General features: G+C 35.4%; 1 protein-coding gene across 5 annotated transcripts in view; it reads right to left on the bottom strand.

Annotated features, from left to right (window-relative positions):
* Positions 1–24794, bottom strand: part of GRIK2 (glutamate ionotropic receptor kainate type subunit 2) — a 413364-nt gene that overhangs the window by 117962 nt on the left and 270608 nt on the right. For all 5 annotated transcript variants that reach the window (XM_048054417.2, XM_048054420.2, XM_048054416.2 and 2 more), the window contains one exon: positions 17821–18044. In XM_048054417.2, the coding sequence (XP_047910374.1) occupies positions 17821–18044 (224 nt within the window). The remainder of the gene's footprint in view (positions 1–17820; positions 18045–24794) is intronic.

Here is a 24794-nt window from a genome sequence, read left to right on the forward strand (position 1 = left end):
GTACAATTTATCTTCTCCACATAATTCTCTCTTCTCAACAGTTTCATCCTGTGTCCTCGTACTCTAATCTGAAATGCCTTAATACTTTTAAATATAATTTTTTTTTTAATACAGTAAAACTTGCATTATTTTAGCCCAAATTAAGAAATACCGGACTTTTTAATTGTAATAAAATTGCAAACATCTAAACTATGGTCATTACCTTTCTGTCATGTGGCAAATAAAAATAACATTTTGTATATAATTAAGAAGAGCTTTATATTTGAAGTGCCATGCCTATGAATAACCAGCAAACACTTTGACATCCTGAAACTGACACATTATTCTCATTTCTAAAAAATAAAATGCATCTATTATTTCTCGATTTCTAAACTGCTCTAATATAACAAAAAGGTTGTTATATTAGATATATAAATAACTCAGAAGTTATTATCAAAGAAAATCAGTAAATTCTGATTTGCCACAAATATGAGGTCATCCAAAGAATATGCAGTGTGTTTTAGTCAAATGTTAAAAATATTTTAGTTCAACAATTTGAAATAACTCATATGGATATTTTCACCATGCTTCATCACGTTAGAAAAAAAAAAAAAAGGAAGAATATCATGCTTCAGGAAAATATTCATATATTTTAAACGGGAAATAAGAAAAATATTTAAAATTTACTGATTGATATGATTCACCTAATTCTGTCTGCAGAATGTTTGTGCTTTTATTTCCAAAGGTCTACAACATAAAAGGTCTACAACACAAAATGTACTGTCAAGAAAATTACTGTCCTATGCTTCACCAGATTTTGTAGTGTTCCTAAATTTTAAGAGGTAAGATGTACGAGGTGTGGCTGAGGTCCCTTAGTTTGTTCAGCCCAGAGCAGAGGAGACTGAGGGGAGGCCTCATGGTGTCCTACATTTTCCTCACAAGGGGAGTGGAGTAGCAGGCACCGAGCTCTGCTCTCTAGGGGCAGCAACAGGACCTGAGGGAATGGCATGGAGCTGTAACAGGGCTGGGTGTTAGGAAAAGGTTTTTCATTGAGAGGGTGGTCAGGCACTGGGAAAGGCTCCCCAGGGCAGTGGGCATAGCACCAAGCCTGCTTCTTGAATAACTAGCGTTGAAGAAGCATTTGAACCATGCTCTCAAACATAGAGTCTGATTTTTGAGTGGTCCTGTGTAGAGCCAGGAGTTGGATTTGATGATCCTTGTGGGTTCCTTCCAACTCAGGATATTGTATGATTCTCTGATTCTAAATTGAACCAAATTTTGGAAATGGTGAACCATGTTCCCTGAAACTAGTTTACCAAAATACTTATCATGATGACACATCTTCACAGATTGCATTTAGCCAGTCTTCCTACATCTAGGAATCTCAATATCCTGTGTAGAAGACAGGAGCTACGCAGGCATTGTATTAACTTGTTATTTAATAATGTAATAAAAACACAGCCAACCACTGTATCCATAAGATTACTTTTAAGTGTTGACCATTATGATACCATATCCTTTATTTGTCTATTTCTCTAAATGTGTGTTATTAGGAAAAGTGATCAGCAAGTGTTTGACATGGTTTAATATAACTGTTTAACACTTTATTAGCCCTTGCAAAATAGTTTATACTGCTTATACTGTTTCAGAGCTGAAAGACTAGCATGCTTGCAGTAATAAGGGATTCATATGTGCTACTGATTTGAAGATCTTGTTAACTTGGGCCAAAAAAAAATTCAATGGCTATCCTGTAAATATAGATAAGAACAGCAGAAAATTGATAATATCCAACAGTGATACCCCGTTCTATTTTAATAGCATACACTACTAAGGTAAACAGTATTTCTCTTTAAAAGAATAAGAAAATTAAGTAAGAAGGTTACATGAGAGAATCAAAATTTTCCTCTTTTAAAACAACCATTTGACTTCCTCAATACATTCAAGAGTTTGATACAAGTTTGAGGGAAGAAGTAGAGAACTGCAGAGGACCTCCTAAAGGCACATAACAAAGTCTAAAATGATATTTTGCAATGCAAAAGTATGTAGATATCTTAAAAAAAATGGAGTGAGTTCATTCTTACTCTGTACAACAAAATTGGCATTTCATTTTAACATTGCAACAGCTTTCTTGACAGCAGATTAATTTAACACTGAGCATCACAGCAAAAGTTATCTAGTTTAGAGTGCATAATAATTCAGTGTTGACCTTGATTATACATTAAATGTCATTCAGAATGACAGGAATAAAATAGATATATATGATTACATTAGAATCTCTACCAAATAGGATATGTTAATAGTGGCCCATTGAATATAATTTTCACATATAGAATAAACCATTAAAATATTTCCAAGAGCAACATAAGGTTTCTTTCAGTATTTTAAATTGTGAAAATAGAATACCCTTTGAATGAAACAAGTGATTTATAAAATACAATAGTGGTAATATGAGGTCTTATATACTATTTTGGTGCATTTTTTCTTCTTACAAGGCACTCTGATACTAAAAATTCTTGTTATCACAAATTAAGACCCAGGGGTTGTTGTTTTGTCCAAAAATAAATAAATAAATAAAAATCAAATATTTCCTTTTACATTATATGTCTTAAGGACATCAGCAAAATCCTCAGAGACAAAAAATGGAATTCTTTACCAAATAAATTTTGTCCTGAGGAAATACAAGACTATGTGAGAACCTCTCTGTAATTCAACATGGTTTTAAATTATATTTGATTTTGGAACTGTTAGCAACCTCATGCTTAAAATTTAAGACAGCTTGATAAAGCTTGGTGAACTGAGATTTTCCATCTGGTGTGAAAAAAAGTAAATAGACACACTGATTTAAAGAAAATCTTCATAGTTGGATTTATAAGGCACATTAAGGTTGTTTTCTTGCAAGTCTGTGACTTCTACTGGCTTCTTGAAGAAATTTAATAGCTTTCAGATTTGGGGCTTTGATACAGCTTTATCAAAACCTACTTGAAAACTGAACTAGTTCTTTTCATAGTAATCATAAATTGACTGTTTGTGAATTCATTTATATTACAGAAAATAAATAATTCTGCATTTACAGTGCTTGATTAAAGTCTCATTAAGATATTATAAATAGGAATCCAAATAATTCTGAGAGCTTCTGTGGTTATACTTACATAGGTGAATTAGAGGAAGGGCTCAGGCTGCAGCAGTGGCATGCAGTCATCTGCAACAGTTTAGTTGTTAGCACATTCCTGTCCACAGTTTTGGCCTATGCTAACTTCACTCAGATAAAGGCCAGATGTATTTCAGTGGGAAGTGTCAGTATGCACTGTGGGTGGGATCCATGAGATGATGGAGTGTTTAGTCATATGAAACACAGACCATGTCACGTGTCCTCTGGGCCAGAAAGCAAGCCCTGGACCCTAGCCCTTGAGAAGCAGATACATAGACTTTGGGACCTGTCATGCTACTATCGGAATCAGTGAGAGCTTTCACATTGATTTCTACATTGATTTTGTGATAGGAAAATAATTTAGCATCCTGTCTTATTCAGGTTGATATTTGATTTTACAACGTTTCATCTTTTTCTGATTATTCTGTTACAGTTCTCAACAGTACCAATAATTGCACAAATTGTACAAATTAGCTACTGCTAACACACAGGATTTCTTCAGGAAAAGACCATGGTTAAAGGAATTAAAATGCATGACTCATTTTTAGATTGCAAACAACTTCAATAGAACTAAACGTGTCTACTTGTGTGCTTCAAAGTCTGTGTGAGCACAGGGATTCTTCTGAAATGCAGCTCCACATCCTGACGGTAGAGAAGCAGTTGAAGCTTTTTGGAGGCTTCAGTAGTCTAGAAACCTTTCTCCCACCCTCAACCAAAAAAACTGAAGCCTGGATATAATCTACCTACAAAACAATTAGCTACATACTGAAAAGATACCTGTGTTTCTTTCATTGATAGCACTGTCAGTCAGGAACTCCCATTCTCACACCCTCACCAACCATGCTTCTTCATAGTACTGTGAATTTGCTGGAATTCACCCCTCAGTACCTCTAATTTCATAAAACCTCGTCAGGGATTCAGGCAAGAATACCAGATCTTGCCTCAGCTCAGGATTTCTTCCAGCCTATGTTTTCTAGAAATTATGATTCTAGAAGTAGTATTTCAACAATGTAGGGACCAGACCCAAGATGCTGGTGGACGTATGAGTAACTCATTCATTTTCTACCAAAAAATACTGTATACTACTTTCTCCCTCTTGTTCTGAGGAAAGACAATAACACTAACTTTTTCATTACCGAGGATTACTAGTTTGACATCATTCTGTATTTCTGTTATCTAATAATTCTGTCATTTGATTCAAATGTACTGCCTTTAGTACCTCATGGACTGTCTGAATCCAGTCTAATATCTAATGTATAAAGAAACTTAAACAGCATCAGAGAGTTTCAGCTGCCTAAACACCAATGTCTCAGACTCTTCAGATTTCCCAGGATATTCAAGATATCTTTAGGGATCTGGTATATGTGGTACAGGACCCAGAGTCCACCTGTATCTTTCTGTAGAGGCAGCTAGTGCATGCTCCTGTCCCAGGCACCTGCAGTTTTCCATTAAGTTTCAATACGTACAATCACATCCCTTTCAACACAAATTAACCTGATATGTAACTGTTAAGATTTTATTCTTAATTTGCTCCTCATATCCACTGCTCTTCCCCTACAGAAAGACAAACTTGGAAGTGTTTTTGAGGCTTTAAATTACCATAAGTTATTCTGTGCAGTTATTTCACTGGCACCATTTGAATCTCATCTAAGCTTCATGTCAGAAAAGCTCCAAGGCCAAAATCTATACCCATCTTTCAAAACCTGAAAATTCATTTGCTTTGTTATGTAGAAAGTAAGCTGAAATCTGGTCCTGCCTAGACAGCTGGTGAACTATGACTGCTGACCCTGCCTATTTAAGAAATGTACTCATTTATTATTTTTTCACTTGTCTTTGCACCTTGTAGAAATTATCATCCTATTTAACGATTTAAACTATTTAACTACTCCTTCTGAACTGTGAATTCTTTAAAGCAAGCACCTTGTATTTGTTATGTAACAAGATATAAGCCTGCTTGGCATTGCTCTTGGAAATCTGTATTGGGTTACAAGAAAGCCCAGCTAAGCTTTCCATACCACCCAGAAATCTCCACTGCCTTCACCTGTGGAGTCACTTACTTTCATGAAAAGTAGAGGTGCAATACCATCCTCCTTGTTTTGGACTTTTGGTTTGCACAGGCACGAATGACTGTACAGTACGAAAGGATGATGAGGAAGGCGTTATGAGTACAAACAATCTTCTCTGACATGTAAGTTGGAGGCAGAGTTGGGCTTCTCACAATAAAACTGAGACCTGTAAGGAACCTCTGCTATCCACCTACCTAGCAACTTTATCTAATTACAGTTACATTTGAAGCAAGGTGAAAATTCCTTTAATTCCAATAAACGAAGGGCACGCTGACCAGGTTTTTGACATGATTAACTACTCACTCTGATCTAACATGCCTGTTTAGAATAAGGGGAGCAAGAGAGAGAAAGTAAGAGAGAGAAGTGTGTGGAGGATAAATATGACTAATTAAAATCCTTTTTCAGATATTTTTGCAACTTGACATTATCTTTGCCATGCTCTGTGAGCACAGCGAAGCTGTGCAATGTACAAAATTCTGCTAACTGCTTCCATTTTTCTTCTGGACAGGCCTCATCAGTTACAGTGTGTCACCCACAAAAACAGAATTTTTAAGTGGTGGAATTCTTTCACAGAAACTTCTGGATCTGCATCTCGCGTTTCCAATTTTCACTCCAAAATACCTATCAAGAACATGAGCTAATTACTGTACTGACTGTTAGCTGAAAACTGTGTTACATCACCGGTGATGGCACTACAGTACGGGAACACTATCTTTGTTTCTACAAAACAAGTAAATAGCAAATGGGCATCTCATTTTGTGTAAAGCTAAAGCTATTTCTCATGGAAACGACAAGAAGTTCTTTAACGATCTGAATGCACAACAACAATGCAACAGAGAAAGGGAAAACAAGTGTAAAACCTTCTTCTGCTATCTACCATTTCACTATTTACCCCATCACTAGTCTTCCAGGTGGCACTCCTGCTCCATCCATGCAGTTGAGGAAGGAAACTGGAATGGAAAGAGGCAGTAGATCTGGGTCTATTGAATCTCTAGTTTGTTGGAATTATACAAATGGCCCCATCAAGCTGAAGTAACATTGCCTTTGTGGTTCTCAAAGCTAGAGGCCATTTCCTGTAAATCTTTAGACAAGACCTAACTGGTGAGTGCAGGTACCACACAGGTGTAATGGCCACACAAAACAAAACATAACAAAACAAAACCAAAACAAGTATGATGAGAGTGAATAAATGCTAGAAGGATTTAAACAGGCCTATTTAATAAAAAATATTTATATTTAAACTCCTCTCTGAGGTGATAAAACACTGGTTAATAAGAAACATTCTGATATTTTAAAGGCTTTATTTAAAAAAAAAAAAATCAACTTCCATTAGCTGATGCTTTACTTTTTAACTCCGATGCTGAAAAACTACCACGTTGTATAATTTTTTCCCTGCAAAAATGATACATCTGTGGCTAAAGTCAGATCTTTTTATAATACTATTTAAAAAAAAAGTTCACCTTGGTTCTTAATCCTGAATTAAGCTTTACACTAAAGCAATATCACTATTAGAATTAACATGGCATGACTTCCCTAGATAATTCAGAAAATTTTGGAGGGCACACTAGTGATTTAGTTTCAGCGTCAAAAACAATTACTATACTTCTTTTTTCAGACTGAATTCTGGTCAAGTCTTGTTGGTGCTTCAATGACTCCTACTACAATGAGTTAGAACCTGAACTCTTGCATAAGCCAGGTAAACTTTTGGCTAACATCTAAAAGTTAAAAAAGGAGATAAATAATTCTCATACTTCCGCCTACAAGAACTTCTAGAGAACAAGCCTTCTTATTTCCAGATATTGAATATCACAGTCAAGAAATATTCCCTAATTATTTCCTAATTTATTTTAAAAATATGTCACTGCTTTGAAGTACAACATTTAAACATCACCCAAGTCTAATAAATTCAAAAGTCTAAAAAAAATTCCTCCCAGAAAGAAAAACTCTATCTTTGAAAGACATAAGTTTCTAGCAAGTAAATTTTACTTTTTTGTTCATTTGTTTGTTTTCCAAGTTAGCTCAATTTACATATTTTCAGAATAAAATGGATAATGGTGACTGAGAGTCAGAAGAATTTAGGAAATCTGGTTTTGGCTAGATATGCAGGAGCACAACTTAATTATTTATAGTTTTGCAGTCAGAAACAGATCTTTTTAAAAAACTAAATTGTAACAGACATTTAATACCACTCCAAATAATTTGACATTTGACTATTCAGTTACAAACATTTAAAAGTAGCCTAGGATTTCATCTGTATTATTGACATTACACAATAATGTTTTCTCTACATTTAGATGATACAAAGAAATCCATTGCATAAGGGTCCACTTATTTACAGAGAAAAAATAATGCTCATTTTTATATGTTTGCCTCATTTAGCATAAAAATTGTCTTTCAATCCTTACAGCCATTTTTGCTCGATATTTTTTTATGTTTAACAGAGAAAAGTACAACTATGTTTCTGGGTGCTCAGAAGCAAGACAAATGCTAACTTTGCAAAAGCAAGGCTGCTAACATCTTTTTACTATAAACCCTACATTTTTCTTGAGAAAGACTTTTGCCATTAAGAACAAGGTGTTCCATGTTTGTGTGAAATGGCTTGAATAAAAAAAATGTCTCCTACATGAGCTTTGCTGTTCTGATTTTGGGAGGAAAACAAAAACAAAGAAGTGTCAACTGCTGGTCAAATTCATCCACTGATAAATCAATCAATCTGTAAATTCAGTCACTGATGATAATGAAAAGGAATCAAAGGAATCAACCAGTTAACTTGCACACTTTCAAATTACCACTTGTCAAATTACTAATTGTATCTTTTGACGGTTCTGTGGTGCTTTCTTGGATACTTATTGACGGCATTCCTGTTCCACTAGTTCTTGGTTTCTTTTTTTTCTTCTTCTTTTATTTTTTTTTTTTCTTCAGATTAGATGACTACACTGTTTTGCAAATCGCACAAGAAAACTATTATTATGCATTATGGCAAGAGTTACAATTTCCTTCTCCCCACTAATACTATGTATGACAGAGTAAAATCCATGCCAGAGTAAAACACATGGAAAAAAAAATAATAACCCTCCTACCCACCGTAATTCCAAAACCAGAAGAAACAGTAGTCCTTCTCAAAAAGCATAATTTTATCTTGAAAACACTTGGATTCATCTATAGAGGAACCATTCTCTTTAGGCACATTTAACAGTATCCCATGCTATGATTTGCTAAATAAATGTAGAAAACACAAAGTCTAGATCTGTGTCTTACTTTCCTTTTCTTGTCACATACCCACCCTCCCCACCACCAAAAAAAAAAAAAAAAAAGTTTTAATGAAACTGACTGATAGGATCCAATATCAGAAAAGAATGCTCAGCATGTTTTCTGGAGACTCCCTCTGTACTTTTTTCAAGCAAACTACTTCACACAAGCAATCTAATATTTTCATGTACTGGATGTGCTGGTAATTAGCAAGGGCTTTTAAAATAAGGGCAAATCATTGCATGTGCTACTACAGTGTTAACATCTTTGAAAACTAAATTAAGTTATCCCTCAGATTGTTTTGTACCTTTCTCTACAAGGAGTATGGGATTACTTTTCTTTGCATGCTGTTAGAGAACTCTTCACAACTCTTCAGCTACTGACTCCCCTAGCTATAGGCTGTTTACCCAAGGCTTTTTAAGAAAATAAATGAGGTAGATGGGAGCTTTCTTGCCTGTGGGTGAATCCAATAACATTAGACAGACACTTTTTTTTTTTTATAAAGGTCACCATTTGACTGCTGACATATTTCCAAAGCAAAGTCCATTGTATGTTTATAATATTTTTACTTGGTTATGTAGTATGCAAAAAATGACAGGAAACTGGGCATGTGAACTCAAATATGAACTAAGATTACATTTGTGTGGAAAGAAGTGATGATACACACAGCATAATACCTTTCAGCATCTCCCAGGATGTTCTAGGGATGAAGGGAAGGCAAATGCAATTACTAAACTGTTGCAGGCTGTTTGAAATAATGATTTAGATTAACAGTGAATGACATTCAGGCAGATGTCTAGCAATGAACTGAATGAAGCAGAATGAATCAAACAGAACAATTCTAGTCAGTCAAAACTGAATATGGGAGCAGGTCAGAAAGTAAACTCATTATTTCAGAGCCATTCACCAATGAAAACTGAGATTTTACTAGTAAAGTCAGGTTATGCAGCTGAATCTTCGGAAAGAGTTCTAGCAAACAAACTTTGGCTTGTTTGCTAGAGATCTGTCAGATGTAAGATACTGTCAAGATTCAAAAAGATACATAGAATCGTGATATATTTGGGCAGTGAAATATTCAGTGGAGCAACATAAATGAGAAAATGGAAGAAAAAAAAAAAAGAGAAACCATGCTATAAAATATAATATACCAACATGACTTTTGATACAACTTTCCACCAGCACTCCTACGACCACATAAAAGGTTGTATTAGAATCTTCCATCACAATAGATAGGAAATAAATGCTTGTAAATGCATAACACTTACACGTAACAAGGCTTAAAAAGTAAAATCAGAATCAGTACAGACAGAATGAGCTGTCCATCTTATTCCTGGTTTTAAACAAAGATGCTTAAGTAAATGAGAATGAAGAGATTTCTTGACTTGCTGGTAGTAAGAGTTCAAATTCCATAAGGATGAACAGAGTTATGATTAAATTCTTCCATTCAAAATACCTAAGTTTTGGGGTAATTAGTGATGTATTGAAGAACCTTTTGATGGCTTTCAGAATAATGAGGAAAAAGCAAGAGAAAGGATGGATAGTTTCTAGGCCAAATGCAACTTTATGCAGTATAAATACACTACTATACTCTTCAAATAAAATAAATAAATATAAAAATTTAAAAAGTTTTTTTCGGATTAGGTTAATCTACAAAATAACAAGAATTAATATAAAACACACTGATGGAGCAAATGCTACAAAGTGTTTTCCGTATCTACTTTTCCTTAACTACTGACATCACCAGACCTACTTCTCTGTTTCCTAGGGAGGCCCCACCCACATATTAACTCTGTGAAAGACAAAGTTTGGCTAAATTTCCACCAAGAAAAAAAGATTTACAGAAGAATCCAGAATTAACCAGGTACATAAATAAGCATCTTCAAAGTGCATATGGGGATTTAGCTAATGACAGTATCTTCTTACATTTGATGTATAATAAGCAGTGTCCAGGATGTCAGATTGACCTACTGCCAGTATGGCAAGGTTTTAGAGTATTTTTTTGCCTTTTCACCCCCTAAAATCTAGGGAGGTCATTGATGTTACAAGAGTAAAAGATAAGATTTTTTTCTTCTATTGCAACCTGTAACAGTATTCTAATAGATGCTATTATGTAGACTGCGAGACCTCTTGATTCTCTTGTCTCTTCTTGAACATCAGAAGGAGGTTGAAAACATACAGAATTGATTCATGAGCATCATAAAGGATTAGGAGTCCTTACTGAGACTGAGTTTTTTATTTCTATATTAGATATTCTATAAACTGGCAATGAACCCAGATAAATCTCTTGTGGTAGAGGTAAGAGGTTGTATTGTCTGAGTGTCAAGAAGCAAAGTGAGAGACTGCAGCTTACTTACACCTTATTGCTATACATGTCTTTCTTTTTGCCATGTGTCCTCATCCTCAACATTTAGACTCTATAACACAGATTGCAACCTGTGTCATAACTTCCCAAAATAATTACATAAGACAAGTTAGGTGATGCCCATAAGAAAGCATTACAAATTCAGTATGTTTTGCATTCACAATATAGAAAAAGGATGGGATGTGTGCTGACTATAGAAAATAAAACTTAAATACTATTACAGATTACACAGATTTATGGTAATACTGATTGCATAGAGCACAGTAAACTCCCATTTTATTTGAGCAATTTAAAGTTGTCATCCACATTTTGTCAAAAGTTGTAAGCAGAAATATCTGAGCATATTTGAAATGTCATATGCAAGTCTTGGTTACATTTCCAGTGACTGCTGACCAGACAAGATGACTGTAAAATTTCACTGCTGTAACACACAGTGGGATAGACTAAGTGAAAAGCATATACTTAATAGATTTTCTCATTAGTGCAAAAACTATGATATAGTTGAAGTGTCCTCTATATATTAGGGTCAGTTACTGAAATTTTATTTAAATGACAAAAACCTAAAATTAAAACTTTCAAAGTTTGAAATAAAGTAGGAAAAATTTAGTTCAGAAAGGAAGAACCTTTTTAGACCATTCTCACATAATATTAGGATTTTTTTTTTGTACAGATATAAAAACATATCAGTCAGTAAGAATTTAGAAAACCCACAGAAGAGAGAAAAAAAAAGCAACTTGTAATGCTATCGCTGCCTGATTCACAAAAATCAATCAATGTTCTGGGGGCTGGCGTGGTCGGTCTCTGTTCACAATAAACATGATCTCTAACATTTTTAATGTTAGAATTTGAATTGCTTTTCAGCTAGAGAAATGACATGAAGAAGAAAAAACAGACTATAATGAATCTTTTGGAGGCATTAGACTAAGGACCATAGCTAGATTTTTTGCATGTGTTTATCCTTGCCTACTTATACAGTATTTTATCATCTAGTTGATAATATCCCCACCTGCATTACAACTGAGACAAAACTGAATTCTGTAAGATAGTAAGAGAAGCAGATTTCAGGGTTGCCATCTGGACTGCCCTATTGGCTGATGAATCCATTCCTGAAAACACTTCATAACATATGCTATAGCTCTCTAGGGAGGCCTCAGGAGATAAAATTCTCATAGGAAGAACGCTTGTTAAGAATAAAGGGCAAATATGCCGAGTTCCTACTTGAATAAATATCAGCATAGTAATTTAGTAACCAGAGTTCCATAGTAACTGGAAAAGTACTTCCCTCTCATTCTACCATTAATTTCTGTCATCAAGATAGTTTTCAAGGAATACTTCAAGAATCAGTCAGACAAGCTCAAGGACAGAAATCAGCTCACCAAGAAATAAAAAAGTAGACTGATGAGATGTAAAAAGCTATGTATGCACTCCGGAAAGATACAATGCTCAGGCACCTGCTCAAGTCTGAAGAAGCAGGGTATTCCTATGTTTCTTCACAGAGAAAAGATTAAAATAAGTGTGTTCTCTTTAATAAGTGACTTGGATGTAGGACTAGAAGATGTATAGAGTAAGATGATACTAAATTGGGAGGACCTGTTGGCTCTGTTGAGGGTAGCCTTGCAGATTGGTCTTGACAAATTAGAGAGCTGGGCAATCACCAACCATATATAGTTTAACAAGAGCAAGTGATGGATGCCACCTGGGAAGGGGCAGCCCTGGCTGGACATACAGCCCCACAGAGACATATGAGAGTTTTGGTTAATGGCAAGTTGAATATGATTCAACAGTGTGCCCTGGCAGCCCAGAGGGCCAACTGCATCCTGGGGTGCATCAGTCATGGCATTGGCAGACAGGTAAGTGAGCTGATTGTCCCTCTCTACTCTGCACTGGTGTGGTCTTACACACATACACACACTTTACTGTGTGTGGTTTTGGGCACCGCAGTATAAAAAGGAAATATTAGAGAGTGTCCAAAGAAGGACTACAAAGATGGTGAAGGATCTGGAGGGCAAGACCTATGAGGAGAGGCTGAGGTCCCTTGGTTTGTTCAGCCCTGAGCAGAGGAGGCTGAGGGGAGGCTTCATGGTGGCCTGCAGCTTCCTCAGGAGGGGAGCAGAGGGGCAGGCACTGAGCTCTGCTCTCTGGGGACATCGACAGGACCTGAGGGAATAGCACAGAGCTGGGACAGGGGAGGGTCAGGCTTGTGTTAGGAAAAGGTTCTTCACCCACTGAGAGGGTGGTCAGACACTGGTCTGCCAGAGCTCAAGAAGCATTTGGACAGTGGTCTTAGATATATCGTTTGAATTTTGGTGGCCCTGTGCAGACCTAGAGTTGGACTCAATGATCACTGTGGGTACTTTCCAACTCAGGATATTCTGATTCTATGTTTCTATGATCTCTGCTTTAAAAAAAAAAAAAATGTTTTTTACTATATGCTTTGACAGCTGAAACTAGAACAAGGGCTTGACTTACAAGAAATAGGATAGAATAACAGAATGTCCACACATACAGAATGCGGTACACGTAAAGGAGAATCAAGCCCCTTAAAATGACAATTTATGAGTCAATATTAGCAATTAAAGCTGTGAGCACAGTGTAAGCATATTTACACAACAGATTCACTGATACACCAGACAGCTCACTACAAAAAGCATAAGAGCTCATTTAGTGGAGTGTTTCATCCAGGGTAGTTTATCTGCTTCACAGCTAATCCATAAAGGTGAAGCATCATGCTAAGGCAGGTGTCTCTCTTCCAGGTATTAAGACAGGTCACTTAAAGAGTAAACTGCGTCATGACAGACAGACATGTTCACAGCAAACAGACCTTACAACACAGAGAAATACTTCCATGTGCAGGGAACAACTTGAATTCCAGTAAATCAGGTAGAAAGTGAATGGATAAAAAATATTTAAGTAGTTTATCCTTCAATTTGGATTTTCAGAAAAGCTTCATGAAGACACGGGTGTTTAAAATTATACATAAGGGACTTCAAAAATCAGATTACTATGATGAAGTAAGCCAGCTGAACAATATTTGTTTACTCTTGAAAGTCATGAATTGGAAGATGTGTTTATCAAATTAGTGTTTTTAAAGGTATGAAACTGGTTTTCATCATAGTGCCTATGCAGAATGGGCCATACCCCCAGTTACTAACACATCAGATTTTGCTGAGACCAGGTAATAGGAAACAGCTGTGTCATATACACAGGCTAGTAGAAAAGATGGTACAATATGTGCCTCTGAAGTTGGTATGCAAAACTGTATGAAATCAGCATATTTCTTGTGAAATGAAACAATGGATTGCAACAACAAAGATGAATAAGAAATAGTAATCAAGGTTTTTCATTATGCAGATCAGAAGATGTGTGCTTGACAGAACTCGAGAAAGGAGTTGGTGCATTTTACTCTAGCCTTAGTTTTCCATCTAATCAACATGTAAACTGTGAATTTAACTGGTATTCCAAGTCAAAGAATGAATCAAGATGTCAGATAACAAAAGACACTGCTACGAGTGATACAAAGACATTACCAGCTAGCATCAGAAATAGGCCAGTTACTGTGTTGCCACTTATAAAAATAAAAAAAAAAAGGAAAAAAAGAAGAAAAAAAAAAAAAGAAAAGAAAAAAGAAAAATGCTGTATGACTTTCTCCGTTCACAGAAAAGTAATAGGCTTAGTGTCAGGGAGACTAGGTTTATCAGTTATCAGCATGTATGAAAAAGAACTTTTAGAGAGTAACCAGCATAACTACTTATACTCAACAATCACAACAACCAAGATGAAGTTTTCATATGTGTGGAGTAATCACAGCTATAATTCCACACCAAGAATGACAATTAAACACCATACACTACAATACACAGTTCATCTCATTCAGAACACAAGATCCATAATCTCCACATAAATAGATGATTCATCAGTTTATGGAAGTATAAGAGGAAAATGACACAGAGAAGCCTCCTAACTAATGAATAAATCTCTCTCCTTGCTCCTTGTCTTTGTGAGTATGTAAAGATTCCAGTTCTTTATATCCAGTTCTCAGACTGGAAGTGAAAACCGAATGTTATTTCAGATAAAGACTAATAAAGAGTTGAGATATATTACTTTTTTTTTTTTTTTCCTTTTTTCATTTACACCTGCCATGTTACTCTACAAAAGTTCTTTCAGCAATTCTCTCTCAAAGATTCTTGAACCTTTTACTACTTTCTTCAGTTTTCCCTGAATAGGACCATACCACCAACTATTGGGTGAATTCCGAGTACCAAAATAGAACTATTCGTTTCTGTTTTCAATGTACCAAGCTCTTACATTTTGGCCCTGTTTGAAAGACATGGTAAAACAATAAAATCATAGTATGCTCATGAAACATTTGACACAAAAATGGGAGGTGTAAATTTAAAGTAAGCATTCTATTCTGAATACTCTGATGAGCTGTAATTACAAAACAACATATCATAAAAGACATACTAAGTATTGCTCCAAACATAGATACACCTTATTAGGAAACACAATAGTTATTATTAAACACGGTAGTTAAACATTCATTATGACAAGACTGTTATGAAATAAAAATCTTCTTAATAAGACAGTCTGGATGGAACCTATTAATTTAGTGGCATACAGCCCAACAGTTTCACAAAATCAGGACTGAAAAATGCATACCTGTACAGCACCTAAATTATAATCTGTACTGAAAATACATATTCAGCACTAAGCTGCAAAATTCTCTGCAGAATCACCCTTCAGGTAACATTATTTTATTTTACATGACAGACGAATTGAATTTGCAAAAGGCTATTTACTTTTGAATACCTGCTTTTCTGTCTTTAGTATTCATCAAGTGATTATGTTTTTAACTTAGATCTTTCCCCCTATATGAACTATGGTGTTAGAAAATGCTATCACGTATTTAGAAAGTTGTTCCGCAATATGAAGACAAAAAAAATCTATAGTTTGTCTTACACAATCCTAAATCTTTTATTTCTAAATTTGTGTCATCAATATTTGATTATACAGGTTACAAGGTATTAAAAAATCTGAAGGCTAATATAAAGTTGAATGTAAAAAAATTTATACAAAAATAGATTCCTCTGCTCAATATAAAATGTATTTTGTAATGCTTTACAATTAAGATAATGCTTCCAAGTACATGAGGTTTCTGTAGTGCTGGTCACAGAAACAGACAAGTGAAAAAAAGTTCAGCAATAATGGTCTAAAATGTGGTGCTTCTGTTTGAAAATAAACATTGTTTCCAATTCTGTTAGAGAGATAAGGTGGCTGAATAGCTCAATAAAATAAAAAAAGGCTTCTAGAAAAATGTGTCTTTCCTACAGAATATAACAAGACACATTTTCAAAGCATAAGTAGAAACTCAGCCATAAAACTCCTACTGGGATCCTCATGTCAAAAGCGCTGTGCATCATGCTGAAAATGTCCTTTAATGATAACAATAGGGTTAAAACTTTCAGAACATACACATAAATATTTCACATGAGGCGTTTCACAATATAATATTTCTAATTTATTCTCAACTGTAAATCCTGTGCTTTCTGATGTATCCTGTTACAGGAACACCTCAGAAATGAGTTTACTGTTTAGTATATAGCCCACTAAAATCTACTGTTCTTTCAAGAAACTTTCAACCTAAGTCTGGCTCTTTAAAGCACACTTTTAAGGAAGGCACACAAACAAAATTAATCATTACAGAATGTGTTTTAGTGTTGTCTATATTACTTCAATATTTCTTGCACTTTATGTACTGATGATCTTGCTAAATTACTTATAAAAAGGTTTCTAGAAATATTACCTCTCCCTTTACTACAGGAATGATACAACCTCTCTAAAATGAAGTAGATAGTATCAAAGAAAGATGGAGAACCCTGGTATCAACTACAGCATAATGGAGAGAGAAAAATATGAAGATTCTACTGTGTACCAGAGAATGAAATCATAAATCCTTGGGGCTGAAGTGAGATTGCATTATCAAGTCAAACATTTGCTTCTAAAAATCATTGCTATAGACAAAAAAACGTCTTATTAAAGGGAAGTTTGAGACAAAAAACAGTACAGTTTATATTTATTCGATTCAAAAAAATAATAGTAATAAAATTTAAAAGTGACTACTAGGAGGAATCTTCAAATGATATTTGAAGATTGACATTTGCAGGAACTGGTGATTGACTGTTCTGACTGTTTTTTATTGTTTTTTTTTTTTTTTCCCTATTACAGCAAGAGTCAAAGTTATGACATAATTTTATATTTCTGTGAGCATCTGGAGTCAGTTCCAATTACTTAACAATGAAAAGGTAAATATAAAAGGATTTTTTGACAAGAGACTTTTTCCTGCTTGTCTATGTTGAAGAAAATAGATAAAAAGTGATGTAGAAGCAACAGAGTCCTGTGTATCAGATCACTTTATAATTTAGCAGTCATATTGAGGTCCTTAACTCTAAAAACTTGTTTACAAACATATTCAAATCTCGACTCTAAATTATGTGATGTATCTCAGGGATTTTTACCTAGCACACAGTTAAAAAATAAATATTCTAGTACCCTACTTCTAAGACTCTAAACTACATCAAGTAATATGTTATTTTTTTTAATATGTAGAGGCCCATTTTGGACATCTATGATTAACATGGGCAGCTAAGTACTCAATTTGTGATTAAGCCCCACAGCAACAAATGAAACATGCTAACAACATAAAATGTATCAGCCCCTTTCTTTGTAAACACAATACAAATGAGAAAAGGCATTACATAAAGTTGCTAATGTCTCTGAATTTGTAAATAAAAGGAGAAAACTAGCTAACATACCCAATACTTGGTGGCATAACAAACTGGAGACTTAGCATGGCAATGCAGAAATTAATAGTGAGAGCCCTCATCATTGATTATTCTTCTGTACATCACAAAGTTATAAGAGTATGAAAGTAAGAAAATTTTTGTGACTTTTGACAATTATTAGTAAGAAAAAGATTATAACAATTGCCAAAAAAATCACAAAAGTTGACATGTTACCTGGCTATGACAAAGAGCACACAACTGACACCCAAGTAAGCCAGCAGAATATACATCCAGATATCAGGGGAGAGAGGATTCAGGAAGGAGAAGACGCCCGGGTTTGTACCATTGGGCTTGCGGTACAAAATACTTATTCCAAGAGTCATAAATGGCTTGGAAAAGTCGATGACTTTCTCTCGGACATAGGTAATTGCCAATGGTGCAACTGCAAGGTCAGCTTTCTGTTGACAGAAATACAAAAAGAGAAATAGTCTGTAAGTCAGAAGAAACATGTTGAAGCGAAAAATCAGATTAGGCAAAGCTCAAACTTTATACAGAGGAGGTTTGTTCTTGCACTAGTTAGGCTGAAATTTAAAACTCTCCTCTAATTGGGGAAACCAATTTATTCTACTTCTTGTTTGCTAAAGCAATATAGCAGCATTTAAAGAGAATTTTAAAAACTATTAAAGGTAGAAGTGAAGAAAAATGTTGCATTTTGCAGAAAACATGAACATTATCACATCTTTTTAAACTTCTTAAAATGTACATAACAATGTATATCTTTATGTTGTCACTTCTTCAGTGAGCTCTTAAGAAACTGATATATTTGTGAAGCAGATAAGTATATGCTCATGCCAGCATAGGGCAAGGGCAAGGAAGCAGTTTTGAATATTTTAATGTAAAAGTACTGGTGCAAAATGAAAAGCATTTTAAAATTGGAAATGCTACAACTGAAAAGTTGTTACAGGGAATAAGTTCTAGTAAGGTATGCCTGTCCTTACTAGTTTTCAGAAATCATTAAAAAAAAACATTTGTGGATAACTGACTATTAAACAGTTGCAACAGTTAAAATGAACTCATGCAATAGAATGCTTTTTGCCAATTTACTTTTAGTTTTAGTTATTTATGGCAATAATTCACAGGAGAATTAGTAAATGTTCTGTATCACTTGTTATTCAAAAAGTAACGGAAATCAGTCAAGAAATCTACAGCATTTAATTTTTAATCTCTGTTAACAACTGTTAAAAGCCTGTACATACTGTACATGTGTGTATGTGTATGAGCACACATGCATGTGTGAAAGTGGGAAGTTCAGAGTATGAAAATATACAGTACAATACTTAGCCAGCTGCAAAGATTTCTTCATAAACTGTATATAAATACAGGCACATAATCACAGAGATGGTATAGCTACTTTGAAATAATGTTATTCAAATAACACAGCTGCAGATAACACCATTTTCAGAATGCCCATTGTAAACCAAGATTAACAGTTTTATTCCCAGTAACACGGTATAAATTCAAATATTATATATTTTATTTTACTCACATTGTATTTTATATATTGTATAATACTCTCAATTCCACACAATTAGAGCACTTCAATATTCCATTTTTTGTTGTTGTTGTCTACAATCGTTTACTTTTCTTATGAGCATTTATCATATCATGAGATCTATTCTGGTAATGCACTGTTATGTAAAAATGTGAAACTGTTGGCACTGTTCATTTAATTTAGTAAGGGTTCAGTGGTCGAAAACACCATACACTTCATTTCCATTGGTATTCAGAACTTATAGGTCTCAAGCAGACCGTCACGGCTTGATTCCACAGCAGCTAAATTTTTACAGCTTGCATATTATGGATGATATTGCAGATGATGCAGAAAGAAAACAGTAGAGCAAGAATATAAAAATAATTTGAATTAAAAATTACAGGGCAACACGTAAAAGTTTGAGCAACACAACTCAAAACTATTAGACGAATGGGCAAGTAGTAGCTTTTAGTCTTAATCTGAAACCAACTCACTAGATATTGTAAGAAGATACAGCTGCGCAAAGATAGAGAAAATAGATATTTTGGAAAGCTATTGGCAGTTGTGGATTTTGGTATTAAAATGTGAACTGAGCCTTCATGAATAACAAACCATTTATTTTTAAAAATACTGTACGAAATCCAACCCTTGATCATTAGATGAAAACAGAGCAGTATAAAAGTGAATGTAAGTTTTAAGAATCTCCAGTGGAACAAAGCTCTAAGGAAATTGCAGATGAAATAAGAAAAATAACATAAGAATAAATAACGCATGTTTTATATGACAGAACAGGAAAATCAGATAACCCAACCTTAGAAGCACAGACCCAAAATACAGGTCCCTATCCTGATATCCTAAGATCTTCAGAATCTAGAATGATCACTTTGTGACTGCAATAGCCAAGTGGGACATCTCTGCCAGTTTACATGACTAGACATTGCCTTTTAAGATTATAATTTTTTTCTATTTCATTTTTTTTAATACTTAATCATGCCATTGTCATTTCACATACTTTGTCCTATATTCTCTTAGTACCTCCACAATCTGTGGAAAAAATGTGAGGGAGCAGGTAACAATACTTTTGCCTGGCACTATTGTACAATCTGTGGGATGAAGAAAATATTTATATAAATGAGTTATTTGGTTAAATTCTAACTCCTTAAATTAATTGTAAATATTTGTTAATAGCAAGTCCTATATTTAGTTTAAGAAGATACAATATGATCACTGAATATGACCGGTTCATTTCAGAGAATGACAGAGTAATTTACATTCGAAGGGCATGTGGAGCTCACCTAAGTTCACTTACTGTTCAAAGCAAGACCAACTTAAATGTTCAACCAATTGACATAATTTTCTGATACTGTGGAAAATAACATATAAGAATGGCTTCCTGGAACTTATACTTTCACACTGCAATTAGTATAAACAAAAAGCACCAGACGAAGGCAATATATCTTTGTGTCAAAAGAAACAAAAGGAAAGAGAAATAATTTCTTTTGATAGAAACAAACCTTTTTCCTTTAAAATATCTTCATGATTGCAGTATCTCTGAGGTAAATTCATAATTCTAGGTAAATTCATAATTTTAGGTAAAATACAAATAAAAACAAAGTTAGAAAAAAAGTGCATTTACCTTATGCTATTCCACATGCAGCAAGTCTAAATTCTAAGAATGATCTACACATTCAAGGTGAAAATCATTTATATTTTGGCAACTATCTTTGTCAATCTGACTACGTTATTGAACTTGCAACTCCACAGATCTAATAATATCAGTTCCACTGTCCAAACAGATAATAATGTTGTACACCTGAAGTCAAATAGAGGACAAAAATGTGTTAACAAATGGATTGATTTTGCAAAATACACATGCTGTTTCCTGCCTAGTGTTAGCATTTTTTCAGATATAATCTACCAGTGACTGTAACTGGGAGATCTTTTTGACTTAGGGCAAGACTGAATCAGGGTAGATATTAGGCAAAAGGCAAAAAGGTGCTAGAATGACTGACATACAAATGTAATACTGCAACACTAAATCAATTTTGCTATTTAGATACAAAATATCTCTGAAATACTCAATTCTTTTGTGAACTATTTCACCAATAATTGAAAGTAAGAGAAATAAGGGGCCAAGTTTCCAGAATTGCACTGCCAGGGTCTCTTCTACAATGGAGAAAATACGAGTAAGAGAATTCTCTTCAGTTAATTTCTCAGGATGAGTTGGAGATGAATGGTGTACAATTAGAATATTATCAATTTAAAGGAAAACAAACGAGTACATCCTAAAATGGCTTTCTGATTAGTTCCACAACAAAGAGTACTTCTCTCACTTGACAACAGAACCATGCACGACTATATTTTAAAGGAAAAAAGCTTTATCTATCTGAAAGCATAGTCCTAAATAGCACTTATTCTTTACCTTAGAGTACTTGAGATGAAGGCCTTTTTATGACAGCATCCAAAGAATGGTGTGGATAAGCTAGTTGCTGCAGAGAGAAATTCTGCACCAACTAAAGGTTACAATAGCAATTGGAAGCAAGCAGGTCTGACTAGGACCTTCCAACACAAAATACAGTCCCAAGGAAAATGGAAGTATTGCAGCAACACAAACAGTAACCATACCATGTGATGGAGTTGCACGCTGCTACATTAGATGGCAGGGACTGGAGAAAAGCACTAATCAATAAATTCTTACTTTAATTACATCAGGTGTGAGGAAATCAGAATCCTCCATTCACCTAATCATTCAAAGATATGGCATGATAAACTGAAGAATGGCAGTCATATTCTGTGTCCATCTTGGTAATTTTTCAAAGAGAAGTTCTCTAGCAAGGAAGAGAATGTCCAGGACACGGAGGAAGAAACAGAATTTATCATACTCTACAGCACAAGGTTCAAAGTCAGCTGAACCACTGACAGCTATTCGCACCCTGCTTTATTAGAAGTGCATCAGACATATATTTGAATGGTTAATTATTTTTTTTTCCAATCTTCATACTCCATCTTGAAGGGTAATAATATTTTTTCCTTTCATACTATCATATGCACACAGAATTACACATACTCTCTTTACTTCACAGCTGTGGAAAGTTTTTCCTGTCTTGCTGCCATGTGCAGTTGTAAGATGTTCTCTCACCAGCAAACACCTTAAGGCATACGGGATTTACTCCTATAACAGAAGTCCCTATCAGAATGATTAGACTTAAAAAAAAAAAAAAAAAAAAAAAACCTACACACTGAGAATCTCAATGAATCTTTAAATTCAGGTGTCTTAGGCTTTAATTAGAATTGATCATTATTATAAAGCAGTAAAAAAAAAAGTCTTTTTAGAGAACTCTACAATATAAAATAAAAACTGAAATGTTTTTATATTACATATATTTTCACAGAATATCATACAATGGTTTACATACACTGTAATTATAAAAGAATGGCTCCTACAATACGTATTTCATTATCCGAAAGCATTAGCACAAATCTATGAAAGAAAATGTTAGCAGTTATTTATTCACTTGATTCAAATTTAACTCTGTGCTGCCTAGGGTATATGTAAGCTATCTCATTTGAAAAACATTTTACATTTACTTAAATTCAATAATGTTATACAATATTATCATAGAATGGTTTGGGTTGGAAGGGACCTTTAAAGATCATCTAATTCCAACCCCCCTGCCCTGGAAGGTGTAGGGACACCTTCCAATAGACCGGGTTGCTCAAAGCCCCATCCAACCTGGCCTTAAACACTTCCAGGGATGGGGTATCTACAACTGGGCAGCCTGTTCCAGTGCCTCACCACCCCCATAGTATATAATTTCTTCCTTATATCTAATCTAAATATGCCATCTTTCAGTTTAAAACTGTTATCCCTTGTACTATCACTACATGCCTGGTAAAGAGAGTCTTGTAGGCTCCCTGTAAGTGCTGGAAGGCTGCTATAAGGTCTCCCAAGAGCCTTCTCTTCTCTAGCCTTAACAACCCTAAATCTCTCAGCCTGCCTTCATAGGAGAGGTGCTCCAGCCCTTTTATTACATTCGTGGCTTTCCTCTGGACCCACTCTAACATGTCTCCCTTGTGCTGGGGGCCCCAGACCTGGTGTAGTACTCCAGGTGAGGTCTCACAAGTAGAGTGGGAGAATCACCTCCTTCAATCTGCTGGCATGCTTTTTTTGATGCAGCCCAGGATACAGTTGGCTTTTTGGGCTGCAAGTGCACATTGCCAGCTCATGTCAACTATTTAATCCACCCGTACATCCTCAAGATTGAGCCTTCTCCTTAATGCTGATCTCAGTCTACTCATCACCCAACCTGTACTGATGTTTGGGGTTGCCCCAGTCTAGGTGCAGGATGTTACACTTGGCCTTGCTGAACATGAGGTTCTCATGGGCCCACCTCTCAAGCTTGTCGAGGTCCCTCTGGATGGCATCCCTTCCCTCCGCAGGGAAACACCATTCAGCTTGGTGCCATCCACAAGCTTGTTGAGGATGCTCACTGTCCAAGAACTAGGCGTTATTTAAATGCTGAGGATACCAGTATAAAATTATTAACTATCAGCTTTAATAAAAACAAAATGATGGATTTTCCCATACTGTGGAGATCCTGTCTGTGCAGAGGTTCCTCTGCCCTCCCATGCAATGGTGGCCTTTTCAGGAACCTGCTTGGAGGAATCCCAAGAGAGACTATCCTGGAGAGAAGAGTGTTCCAGAACTGGCTGATTTTGAAGAATCACCTCCTCCAAGCTCAAAAACTGTCTATCCCTATGTTCAGGCAGTCACAAATGGTTGCAGGAGGCCTACATGAACAAGAAGCTCCTTACAAAACTTAGATGTAAGAAAGAATACCGCACGTGAAAGCAGAGACGGGTGACCCAGGAGGAATATAGCAACACTATTTAAGCACAATAGCACTATTTAAGCACAGATGCAAGTTTAGGATAGCCAAAGTCCATCTGGAGTTGAATTTGCTGAGGAATGTCAAAGGCTATTACAAGTACATAAGCAGCCAAAGGAAGACGGAGGAAAATGTGGAACTGCTGCTGAATGAGGCAGAGGACTTGGTGACAATCGACACAAAGGAAGTCAAGGTACTTAATTTATGCTTCACCTCAATCTTTACTTTTAAGAAGATTGGTCTTCAGAAATCCCAGGTCCTGAAACTAGTGGGCCAGTCTGGAGCAAAGAAGCCTTAATCTTGAACAGAGGAGGAACAGGTGAAAGAACATGTAAACAAACTGCACACAAACAAGTCCATGGGACAACTAACAAGGACAACTAACAACTAACAGAGGAGGAACAGGTGAAAGAACATGTAAACAAACTGCACACAAACAAGTCAAGGACAACAAACAAGGACAACTAACAGAATGGGACATCCATGAGCGCTGAGGGAGCTAGCTAATGTCTGCCACTCTCAACTATCTTTGAAAAGTTGTGGAGATGAAGTTCCTAAGGACTGAAAGAAAACAAATGTCACTCCTGTCTTCAAGAAGGAGGATCTTAGAAAATACAGGCTGGTCAGCATAAATGTCATTCCTGGGAAAGCATTGGAGGAAATCCTGAAAGTCATACTAAGGACAAGATGATGCCTGGGAGTAGTCAGCATGGATTTATAAAGGGGTAATCTCATCTGACCAACCTGATAGCTTACTGCAATGAAATGACTGGTTTGGTGGATGAGGA

Source organism: Anser cygnoides, chromosome 3 (assembly GCF_040182565.1).
Source record: "Anser cygnoides isolate HZ-2024a breed goose chromosome 3, Taihu_goose_T2T_genome, whole genome shotgun sequence".
In the NCBI taxonomy this organism is placed as follows: domain Eukaryota; kingdom Metazoa; phylum Chordata; class Aves; order Anseriformes; family Anatidae; genus Anser; species Anser cygnoides.